This window comes from Saccoglossus kowalevskii, chromosome 1 (genome assembly GCF_978046115.1).
Source record: "Saccoglossus kowalevskii chromosome 1, keSacKowa6.1, whole genome shotgun sequence".
Taxonomy (NCBI): domain Eukaryota; kingdom Metazoa; phylum Hemichordata; class Enteropneusta; family Harrimaniidae; genus Saccoglossus; species Saccoglossus kowalevskii.
In genome coordinates, this window is record NC_140641.1 from 3,811,515 (window position 1) to 3,824,751 (window position 13,237).

Genomic DNA, 13,237 nt, shown 5'->3' on the forward strand with positions numbered 1-13,237 from the left:
GGTGTAGCAATCACACTGTGCTTATGTTTGTTTTCTAAATGCACACAGTGAACTGTGGTGTAGCAGTCACACTGTGCTGATGTTTGTATCCTCAATGCACAGTGAACTGTGGTGTAGCAGTCACAGTGTGCTGATGTTTGTATCCTCAATGCACACAGTGAAATTGTGGTGCATTCACACTGTGCTGATGTTTGTATTCTCAATGCACACAGTGAACTGTGGTGCAGCAGTCACACTGTGCTGATGTTTGTATCCTCAATGCACACAGTGAAATTGTGGTGCATTCACACTGTGCTGATGTTTGTATTCTCAATGCACACAGTGAACTGTGGTGCAGCAGTCACACTGTGCTGATGTCTGTATCCTCAATGCACACAGTGAACTGTGGTGCAGTCACACTGTGCTGATGTTTGTATCCTCAATGCACACAGTGAAATTGTGGTGCATTCACACTGTGCTGATGTTTGTATTCTCAATGCACACAGTGAACTGTAGTGTAGCAGTCACACTGTGCTGATGTTTGTATCCACAATGCACAGTGAACTATGGTGTAGCAGTCACACAGTGTCGATGTTATGTATTCTCAATGCACACAGTGAACTGTGGTGCAGTCACACTGTGCTAATGTTTCTATTCTCAATGCACACAGTGAACTATGGTGTAGCAGTCACACTGTGCCGATGTTATGTATCCTCAATGTACACAGTGAACAATGGTGTAGCAGTCACTCTGTGTCGATGTTATGTATTCTCAATGCACACAGTGAACTGTGGTGCAGTCACACTGTGCTAATGTTTCTATTCTCAATGCACACAGTAAACTATGGTGTAGAAGTCACACTGTGCCGATGTTGTGTATCCTCAATGCACACAGTGAACTTTGGTGTAGCAGTCACACTGTGCTTATGTTTGTATCCTCAATGCACAGTGAACTGTAGTGTAGCAGTCACAGTGTGCTGATGTTTGTATCCTCAATGCACACAGTGAAATTGTGGTGCATTCACACTGTGCTGATGTTTGTATTCTCAATGCACACAGTGAACTGTGGTGCAGCAGTCACACTGTGCTGATGTTTGTATCCTCAATGCACACAGTGAACTGTGGTGCAGTCACACTGTGCTGATGTTTGTATCCTCAATGCACACAGTGAAATTGTGGTGCATTCACACTGTGCTGATGTTTGTATTCTCAATGCACACAGTGAACTGTGGTGCAGCAGTCACACTGTGCTGATGTTTGTATCCTCAATGCACAGTGAACTGTGGTGTAGCAGTCACAGTGTGCTGATGTTTGTATTCTCAATGCACACAACGATCTGTGGTGCAGCAGTCACACTGTGCTGATGTTTGTATCCTCAATGCACACAGTGAACTGTGGTGTAGCAGTCACACAGTGCTGATGTTTGTATTCTCAATGCACACAGTGAACTGTGGTGTAGTAGGCACACAGTGAACTGTAGTGTAGCAGTCACACTGTGCTGATGTTTGTATCCTCAATGCACACAGTGAACTATGGTGTAGTAGTCACACTGTGTCGATGTCATGTATTCTCAAAGCCGACAGTAAACTGTGGTGCAGTCACACTGTGCTGATGTTTGGATCCTCAATGCGCACAGTGAACTGTGGTGTAGCAGTCACACTGTGCTGATGTTTGGATCCTCAATGCACATAGTGAACTGTGGTGCAGTCACACTGTGCTGATGTTTGTATCCTCAATGCACACAGTGAACTGTGGTGCACTCACTCTGTGCTGATGTTTGTATTCTCAATACACACAGTGAACTGTGGTGCAGCAGTCACACTGTGCTGATGTTTGTATCCTCAATGCACAGTGAACTGTGGTGTAGCAGTCACACTGTGCTGATATTTGTATCCTCAATACACAGTGAACTGTGGTGTAGCAGTCACAGTGTGCTGATGTTTGTATTCTCAATGCACACAGTGAACTGTGGTGTAGCAGTCACACTGTGCTGATGTTTGTATCCTCAATGTACACAGTGAACTGTGGTGCAGTCACACTGTGCTGATGTTTGTATCCTCAATGCACAGTGAACTGTGGTGTAGCAGTCACACTGTGCTGATGTTTGTATCCTCAATACACAGTGAACTGTGGTGTAGCAGTCAGTGTGCTGATGTTTGTATTCTCAATGCACACAGTGAACTGTAGTGTAGCAGTCACACTGTGCTGATGTTTGTATCCTCAATGCACACAGTGAACTGTGGTGCAGTCACACTGTGCTGATGTTTGTATTCTCAATGCACAGTGAACTATGGTGTAGCAGTCACACTGTGCCGATGTTATGTATTCTCAATGCACACAGTGAACCGTGGTGCAGTCACACTGTGCTGATGTTTGTATTCTCAATGCACACAGTGAACTGTGGTGTAGCAGTCACACTGTGCTGATGTTTGTATTCTCAATGCACATAGTGAACTGTGGTGTAGCAGTCACACTGCGCTGTTTGTATCCTCAATGCACACAGTGAACTGTGGAGTAGCAGTCACACTGTGCCGATGTTATGTATTCTCAATGCACACAGTGAACTGTGATGCAGTCACACTGTGCTGATGTTTCTATTCTCAATGCACACAGTGAACTATGGTGTAGCAGTCACACTGTGCTTATGTTTGTTTTCTAAATGCACACAGTGAACTGTGGTGTAGCAGTCACACTGTGCTGATGTTTGTATCCTAAATGCACAGTGAACTGTGGTGTAGCAGTCACAGTGTTCTGATGTTTGTATCCTCAATGCACACAGTGAAATTGTGGTGCATTCACACTGTGCTGATGTTTGTATTCTCAATGCACACAGTGAACTGTGGTGCAGCAGTCACACTGTGCTGATGTTTGTATCCTCAATGCACACAGTGAACTGTGGTGCAGTCACACTGTGCTGATGTTTGTATCCTCAATGCACACAGTGAAATTGTGGTGCATTCACACTGTGCTGATGTTTGTATTATCAATGCACACAGTGAACTGTGGTGCAGCAGTCACACTGTGCTGATGTTTGTATTCTCAATGCACACAATGATCTGTGGTGCAGTCACACTGTGCTGATGTTTGTATCCTCAATACACAGTGAACTGTGGTGTAGCAGTCACAGTGTGCTGATGTTTGTATTCTCAATGCACACACAGTGAACTGTGGTGTAGCAGTCACACTGTGCTGATGTTTGTATCCTCAACGCACACAGTGAACTGTGGTGCAGTCACACTGTGCTGATGTTTGTATCCTCAATGCACACAGTGAAATTGTGGTGCAGTCACACTGTGCTGATGTTTCTATCCTCAATGCAAAGTGAACTATGGTGTAGCAGTCACACTGTGTCGATGTTATGTATTCTCAATGCACACAGTGAACTGTGGTGCAGTCACACTGTGCTAATGTTTCTATTCTCAATGCACATAGTGAACTATGGTGTAGCAGTCACACTGTGCCGATGTTATGTATCCTCAATGCACACAGTGAACTATGGTGTAGCAGTCACACTGTGCTAATGTTTCTATTCTCAATGCACACAGTATACTATGGTGTAGCAGTCACACTGTGCCAATGTTGTGTATCCTCAATGCACACAGTGAACTGTGGTGTAGCAGTCACACTGTGCTTATGTTTGTTTTCTAAATGCACACAGTGAACTGTGGTGTAGCAGTCACACTGTGCTGATGTTTGTATCCTCAATGCACAGTGAACTGTGGTGTAGCAGTCACAGTGTGCTGATGTTTGTATTCTCAATGCACACAGTGAACTGTGGTGTAGCAGTCACACTGTGCTGATGTTTGTATCCTCAATGCACACAGTGAACTGTGGTGCAGTCACACTGTGCTGATGTTTGTATCCTCAATGCACACAGTGAAATTGTGGTGCAGTCACACTGTGCCGATGTTTGTATTCTCAATGCACACAGAGAACTGTGGTGCAGCAGTCACACTGTGCTGATGTTTGTATTCTCAATGCACACAGTGAACTGTGGTGTAGCAGTCACACTGTGCTTATGTTTGTTTTCTAAATGCACACAATGAACTGTGGTGTAGCAGTCACAATGTGCTGATGTTTGTATTCTCAATGCACACAATGATCTGTGGTGCAGTCACACTGTGCTGATGTTTGTATCCTCAATACACAGTGAACTGTGGTGTAGCAGTCACAGTGTGCTGATGTTTGTATCCTCAATGCACACAGTGAACTGTGGTGCAGTCATACTGTGCTGATGTTTGTATCCTCAATGCACACAGTGAAATTGTGGTGCAGTCACATTGTGCTGATGTTTGTATTCTCAATGCACACAGTGAACTGTGGTGCAGCAGTCACACTGTGCTGATGTTTGTATCCTCAATGCACAGTGAACTGTGGTGTAGCAGTCACAGTGTGCTGATGTTTGTATTCTCAATGCACACAATGATCTGTGGTGCAGTCACACTGTGCTGATGTTTGTATTCTCAATGCACACAGTGAACTGTGGTGTAGCAGTCACACAGTGCTGATGTTTGTATTCTCAATGCACACAGTGAACTGTGGTGTAGCAGTCACACTGTGCTGATGTTTGTTTTCTCAAAGCGCACACAGTATATCAACTTGATAAAATGCAAAATATAAAATTCATTGATAATTTATTTGAAAAAAAACACTACAATTTCATTTGAATTACTTCATAGTATGAGGATTAAAAATGCATTAATTTAACAAGAAATATCACATGTATAATTGACATTCTGCTTAATCTCATTTAAAACAGTTCTTTCACACAGAGTAATATATGGATAAACAGTTTCAAGTAGAGTAGTCAAGCAAAAGTATTTGGCAGATAATATGAATACATTATTAACATGATTACAAACATGGTTTTGCAAAGATCTCTTTTATAGATTATTCATTATATAAAGTAGCTTACATTTATCACATAGTTGTATTTACTGAACACCCATGTGTCACTATATTATTTAAAACCAAATCAGACACCTCCAACTATTTCGTCATGAATATATCGTCAAAGAGTTTACTAAGATTAACTTCAGAATATGCATTTCGTTTCATCTTTGCATCAATTATCTTTTTAAGGGTTTTGTACTTTTCTTTATAAGGTTGTACTTGTCTCTTGGCACTTACTGCAAAATAAACAAAACACATCAATGAGTGTTCATATGATTGTACACTTGTACATGATCAATGAGTGTTCATACGTGTACACTTGTACATGATCAATGAGTGTTCATACATCTACATTTGTACATGATCAATGAGTGTTCATATGACTACATTTGTAAATGATCAATAAGTGTTCATATGACTACATTTGTACATGATCAATAAGTGTTCATATGACTACATTTGTGCATGATGAATGAGTGTTCATATGACTACATTTGTGCATGATCAATGAGTGTTCATATGACTGTACACTTGTACATGATCAATGAGTGTTCATATGACTGTACACTTGTACATGATCAATGAGTGTTCATATGACTACATTTGAACATGATCAATAAGTGTTCATATGACTACATTTGTACATGATCAATGAGTGTTCATATGACTACATTTGTACATGATCAATAAGTGTTGATATGACTACATTTGTACATGATCAATAAGTGTTCATATGACTACATTTGTACATGATCAATGAGTGTTCATATGACTACATTTGTACATGATCAATGAGTGTTCATAGGACTACATTTGAACATGATCAATAAGTGTTCATATGACTACATTTGCACATGATCAATGAGTGTTCATATGATTGTACACTTGTACATGATCAATGAGTGTTCATACATCTACATTTGTACATGATAAATGAGTGTTCATATGACTACATTTGTACATAATAAATGAGTGTTCATATGACTACATTTGTACATGATCAATAAGTGTTCATATGACTACATTTGTACATGATCAATGAGTGTTCATATGACTACATTTGAACATGATCAATAAGTGTTCATATGACTACATTTGTACATGATCAATGAGTGTTCATGTGACTACATTTGTACATGATCAATGAGTGTTCATATGACTACATTTGTACATGATCAATGAGTGTTCATATGACTACATTTGTACATGATCAATGAGTGTTCATATGACTACATTTGTACATGATCAATGAGTGTTCATATGACTACATTTGTACATGATCAATGAGTGTTCATATGACTACATTTGTACATGATCAATAAGTGTTCATATGACATTTGTACATGATCAATGAGTGTTCATATGACTACATTTGTACATGATCAATGAGTGTTCATATGTCTACATTTGTACATTATCAATGAGTGTTCATATGACTACATTTGTACATGATCAATAAGTGTTCATATGACTACATTTGTACATGATCAATGAGTGTTCATATGACTACATTTGAACATGATCAATAAGTGTTCATATGACTACATTTGTAAATGATCAATGAGTGTTCATATGACTATACAAGTGTTCATATATCTTTTTGGCAGGAATTCAAGATGAATGCCTCATACAGTTGCATTCATAATTTTACCAAAGCAGGCAACTATGGATGATTATATTTAACATTTTGATACTTACACTTATCAGCATCTGGAAGATAGTTGATTGCTCTGTCTACATCAAATATATATTGGAAAAATGAAAGCTGGTAATATAGCTGCTTGTCTGTGTACTGTGTAGGCAAATCAGATAATATATTGTAATTCCTATATACACCAAGTAACATGTTGTACATTACAGAATCATTCCCATGTAGTATACCTAATACACCATGGCAGCATGCTATACATTACAGAATCATTCCCATGTAGTATACCTAATACACCATGGCAGCATGCTCTACATTACAGAATCATTCCCATGTCGTGTACCTAATACACCATGGCAGCATGCTATACATTACAGAATCATTCCCATGTCGTGTACCTAATACACCATGGCAGCATGCTATACATTACAGAATCATTCCCATGTAGTATACCTAATACACCATGGCAGCATGCTATACATTACAGAATCATTCCCATGTAGTATACCTAATACACAATGTCAGTATGTTGTACATTACAGAATCATTCCCATGTAGTATACATAATACACCATGGCAGCATGCTATACATTACAGAATCATTCCCATGTAGTATACCTAATACACCATGGCAGCATGCTATACATTACAGAATCATTCCCATGCCGTGTACCTAATACACCATGGCAGCATGCTATACATTACAGAATCATTCCCATGTCGTGTACCTAATACACCATGGCAGCATGCTATACATTACAGAATCATTCCCATGTCGTGTACCTAATACACAATGTCAGTATGTTGTACATTACAGAATCATTCCCATGTAGTATACCTAATACACCATGGCAGCATGCTATACATTACAGAATTATTCCCATGTAGTATACCTAATACACAATGTCAGTATGTTGTACATTACAGAATCATTCCCATGTAGTATACCTAATACACCATGGCAGCATGCTATACATTACAGAATCATTCCCATGTAGTATACCTAATACACAATGTCAGTATGTTGTACATTACAGAATCATTCCCATGTAGTATACCTAATACACCATGGCAGCATGCTATACATTACAGAATCATTCCCATGTAGTATACCTAATACACCATGGCAGCATGCTATACATTACAGAATCATTCCCATGTAGTATACATAATACACCATGATAGTATGCTGTGCATTACAGAATCATTTCCATGTAGTATACCTAATACACCATGGCAGCATGCTATACATTACAGAATTATTCCCATGTCGTGTACCTAATACACCATGGCAGCATGATGTACACTACAGAATCATTCCCATGTAGTATACCTAATACACCATGGCAGCATGCTATACATTACAGAATCATTCCCATGTAGTATACCTAATACACCATGGCAGCATGCTATACATTACAGAATCATTCCCATGTCGTGTACCTAATACACCATGGCAGCATGCTATACATTACAGAATCATTCCCATGTAGTATACCTAATACACAATGTCAGTATGTTGTACATTACAGAATCATTCCCATGTAGTATACCTAATACACCATGGCAGCATGCTATACATTACAGAATCATTCCCATGTAGTATACCTAATACACCATGGCAGCATGCTACACATTACAGAATCATTCCCATGTAGTATACCTAATACACCATGGCAGCATGCTATACATTACAGAATCATTCCCATGTAGTATACCTAATACACCATGGCAGCATGCTATACATTACAGAATCATTCCCATGTAGTATACCTAATACACCATGATAGTATGCTGTGCATTACAGAATCATTCCCATGTAGTATACCTAATACACCATGGCAGCATGCTATACATTACAGAATCATTCCCATGTAGTATACCTAATACACAATGTCAGTATGTTGTACATTACAGAATCATTCCCATGTAGTATACCCAATACACCATGGCAGCATGCTATACATTACAGAATCATTCCCATGTAGTATACCTAATACACCATGGCAGCATGCTATACATTACATAATCATTCCCATGTAGTATACCTAATACACAATGTCAGTATGTTGTACATTACAGAATCATTCCCATGTAGTATACCTAATACACCATGGCAGCATGCTATACACTACAGAATCATTCCCATGTAGTATACCTAATACACCATGGCAGCATGCTATACATTACAGAATCATTCCCATGTAGTATACCTAATACACCATGGCAGCATGCTATACATTACAGAATCATTCCCATGTCGTGTACCTAATACACCATGGCAGCATGCTATACATTACAGAATCATTCCCATGTAGTATACCTAATACACCATGGCAGCATGCTATACATTACAGAATCATTCCCATGTAGTATACCTAATACACCATGGCAGCATGCTATACATTACAGAATCATTCCCATGTAGTATACCTAATACACCATGATAGTACGCTGTGCATTACAGAATCATTCCCATGTAGTATACCTAATACACCATGGCAGCATGCTATACATTACAGAATCATTCCCATGTAGTATACCTAATACACAATGTCAGTATGTTGTACATTACAGAATCATTCCCATGTAGTATACCTAATACACCATGGCAGCATGCTATACATTACAGAATCATTCCCATGTAGTATACCTAATACACCATGGCAGCATGCTATACATTACAGAATCATTCCCATGTAGTATACCTAATACACCATGGCAGCATGCTATACATTACAGAATCATTCCCATGTAGTATACCTAATACACCATGGCAGCATGCTATACATTACAGAATCATTCCCATGTAGTATACATAATACACCATGATAGTATGCTGTGCATTACATAATCATTTCCATGTAGTATACCTAATACACCATGGCAGCATGCTATACATTACAGAATCATTCCCATGTAGTATACCTAATACACCATGATAGCATGCTGTGCATTACAGAATCATTTCCATGTAGTATACCAAATACACAATGTCAGTATGCTATACATTACAGAATCATTCCCATGTAGTATACCTAATACACCATGACAGCATGCTGTACATTACAGAATCATTCCCATGTAGTATACCTAGTACACCATGGCAGCATGCCATACATTACAGAATCATTCCCATGTAGTATACCAAATACACAATGTCAGTATGCTGTGCAGTACAGAATCATTTCCATGTAGTATACCTAATACACCATGACAGCATGCTGTACATTACAGAATTATTCCCATGTAGTATACCCAATACACCATGATAGCATGCCATACATTACAGAATCATTCCCATATAGTATACCTAATACACCATGTCAACATGCTGTACATTACAGAATCATTCCCATGTAGTATACCTAATACACCATGATAGCATGCTATACATTACAGAATGATTCCCATGTAGTATACCTAATACACCATGGCAGCATGCCATACATTACAGAATGATTCCCTTGTAGTATACCTAATACACCATGACAGCATGCTGTACATTACAGAATTATTCCCATGTAGTATACCCAATACACCATGGCAGCATGCCATACATTACAGAATCATTCCCATGTAGTATACCCAATACACCATGATAGCATGCCATACATTACAGAATCATTCCCATATAGTATACCTAATACACCATGTCAACATGCTGTACATTACAGAATCATTCCCATGTAGTATACCTAATACACCATGATAGCATGCTATACATTACAGAATGATTCCCATGTAGTATACCTAATACACCATGGCAGCATGCCATACATTACAGAATGATTCCCTTGTAGTATACCTAATACACCATGACAGCATGCTGTACATTACAGAATTATTCCCATGTAGTATACCCAATACACCATGGCAGCATGCCATACATTACAGAATCATTCCCTTGTAGTATACCTAATACACCAAGATAGCGTGTTGTACATTACAGAATCATTCCCATGTAGTATACCTAATACACCATGTCAACATGCTGTACATTACAGAATCATTCCCATGTAGTATACCTAATACACCATGTCAACATGCTGTACATTACAGAATCATTCCCGTGTAGTATACCTAATACACCATGTCAGTGTGTTGTACATTACAGAATCATTTCCATGTAGTATACCTAATACACCATGTCAACATGCTGTACATTACAGAATCATTCCCGTGTAGTATACCTAATACACCATGTCAGTGTGTTGTACATTACAGAATCATTTCCATGTAGTATACCTTATACACCAAGATAGCGTGTTGTACATTACAGAATCATTCCTGTGTAGTATACCTAATACACCATGTCAACATGCTGTACATTACAGAATCATTCCCATGTAGTATACCGAATACACCATGACAGCATGTTGTACATTACAGAATCATCCCCATGTAGTATACATAATACACCAAGTCAGTGTGCTGTACATTACAGAATCATTCCCATGTAGTATACAAAATACACAATGTCAGTATGCTATACATTACAGAATCATTCCCATGTAGTATACCTAATACACCATGGCAGCATGCCATACATTACAGAATCATTCCCATGTAGTATACCTAATACACCATGGCAGCATGCCATACATTACAGAATCATTCCCATGTAGTATACCTAATACACCATGGCAGCATGCTATACATTACAGAATCATTCCCATGTAGTATACATAATACAGTACAGTTCTCGCGGAAGCTTTGGCTTTTGTGGCATCATTGTCGCCTACGCATGGCTTCATTGTCGCCTCAGCATCGCATCATTGTGGCATCAGCTTCGCGTCATTGAAAATTGAAGCTGTGTTCGCCTCGCTATTTTGTGGCATCATCGTGGCCTCAGCTTTACAGTCTCATGGCATCAACATGGCATCAGCTTCAACTTATTGTGACATGAGTATAACCTCATTATTTGCACACAGAAGGGCAGTAGACAAAAACATGTACAGAAGTTCGATATGTAATTGATTTGAAATTCAAGGCGAATAAAATAATATGATCAAGAGTAAAATGACATTTTAAAAAGATATCTTGTTTAATTATTTTAGTGTTGCGAGTATTGGGCACCAAAAACTTTGCGAAGTACATTACAATCGGCAAGGTGACGAGTTTCATATTGACTGGAAGGAAAATCGTGATAAATTCAAATCACACGATGCAATCGTTGTTCTGATACAACACACTTTGCTGTATACGAAGTGAAACTGTTCTTGTTATAAAATTTACCTTTTTTCGCTCATTTTATTTGCTGCTAGAAGAGTAGATTCAGATTCCTCATTTCGGTGGTATTTTTCTGTGTTTCGTTTAGTTTTAGCCGAGTCCGACCCCATGCCCGGACTACAAAATCATGCAACACACACGTACGCCGCCGGGTGCGTCGGCGTGGTCGCCAGTCATCTTGATACAAAGTTCCAAAACAAGTGCGTACATTTCCAACATATGATTGGATGGTTGTGGTGGCGTCGGTGTGGTAAAATTTGACAAGCAATTCTCAAAATTAAGTCACGATCAGTGATCTGAGCTCGATCTATACGTACTTTAAAAGTATTCTCACAAACATATTTTCGAATGAAAACGAGCCATGCCCTGTAAAAAATCGAATAGCACTTGACATGCAGAAATAATTTATTGGGCTTCAGAAAAAAAACGTGTCCATTTAGTGTGGCCGTAAATATTTGGTCACCAGCCGATGAACAATTTGAAAATCATGATTCACACGGAAGTCCTTCGATACTGAAAATCATCGACCCCAGTCTGGTTTACCTTATTTCCCAACTTGCAAAACTGATTTGTATCTCAGCCCTGTTTTTTTTCTTCTTTTTTTTGAACTGAGGTAAAATCCCATCCGTTTGTCAAAATATACCGATGTTTTCCAGTGAATAATTGCGAAGCCTGTCACAGCACAAAAAAAAAACTTTGTGAATCGACGATGGAGATTGGATGGTACGACGACCCTTCAATCTGCGTTAAATATGTTTTGTTACAACATCATTGATTGGCTGAGAGTCACCTGATCGGAGCACGACCTGGGTCACAGAACCATATTAGTCCGTATTATCAACAGGACTTTGCGAGAAAACCACACCCACATTTTCAACCGGGGGACGGTCGATTCGTCCCAAATCACATTCGTCCCACAAGTTAATTCGTCCCAAGTCGATTCGTCCCACAAGTTGATTCGTCCCACGCACTGTTTTTGCCGACGTTATATACAAATACACCTTATATGCAACGTAGAGTTATTAGTTAATAAATACAAATACACCGTTCAAGTTATTAGTTAATAAATACAAATACACCGTACACGCAACGTAGAGTTATTAGTTAATAAATAAATAAATAAATACAAATACACCGTTCACGCAACGTGGAGTTATTAATTAGCGTGTCAGTAACAGTTGGCATAGAAATTGACCCTGCTCAAGATCGTAATGCTGACCAAAAATTAAATAAATTGGACGAATGTGAATTGGGACGAATGTGAAATGGGACGAATGTGAATTGGAACGAATCGACTCGTGGGACGAATGTGAATTGGGACGAATTGACTGTGAATCTTTCAATCATTTTAGCGCGGAAGTTGCCAACAAATGTCGAAAACTCGTGAATTTTATAAATTCGAATAAAATAAAGCTAGCGATTCGTAAGACTGGTTAATAATATATCCCCCGATGCTCTTCGATTTTTTTATTTCAAGGTGAGAAAT

At 38.9% G+C, this 13,237-nt stretch overlaps 1 protein-coding gene across 1 annotated transcript in view; it reads right to left on the reverse strand.

Moving 5' to 3' along the window:
• Window positions 1-4,595: 4,595 nt before the first annotated feature.
• Window positions 4,596-13,237, reverse strand: part of LOC102802291 (DNA polymerase alpha catalytic subunit-like) — a 107,197-nt gene continuing 98,555 nt past the window's right edge. Inside the window, exons 37-38 of the mRNA XM_085498422.1 lie at window positions 6,570-6,663; window positions 4,596-5,107 (exon numbers count right to left, since the gene is read on the reverse strand). Coding sequence (XP_085354548.1) covers window positions 4,968-5,107; window positions 6,570-6,663 — 234 coding nt within the window. The 3' untranslated portion in view covers window positions 4,596-4,967. The remainder of the gene's footprint in view (window positions 5,108-6,569; window positions 6,664-13,237) is intronic.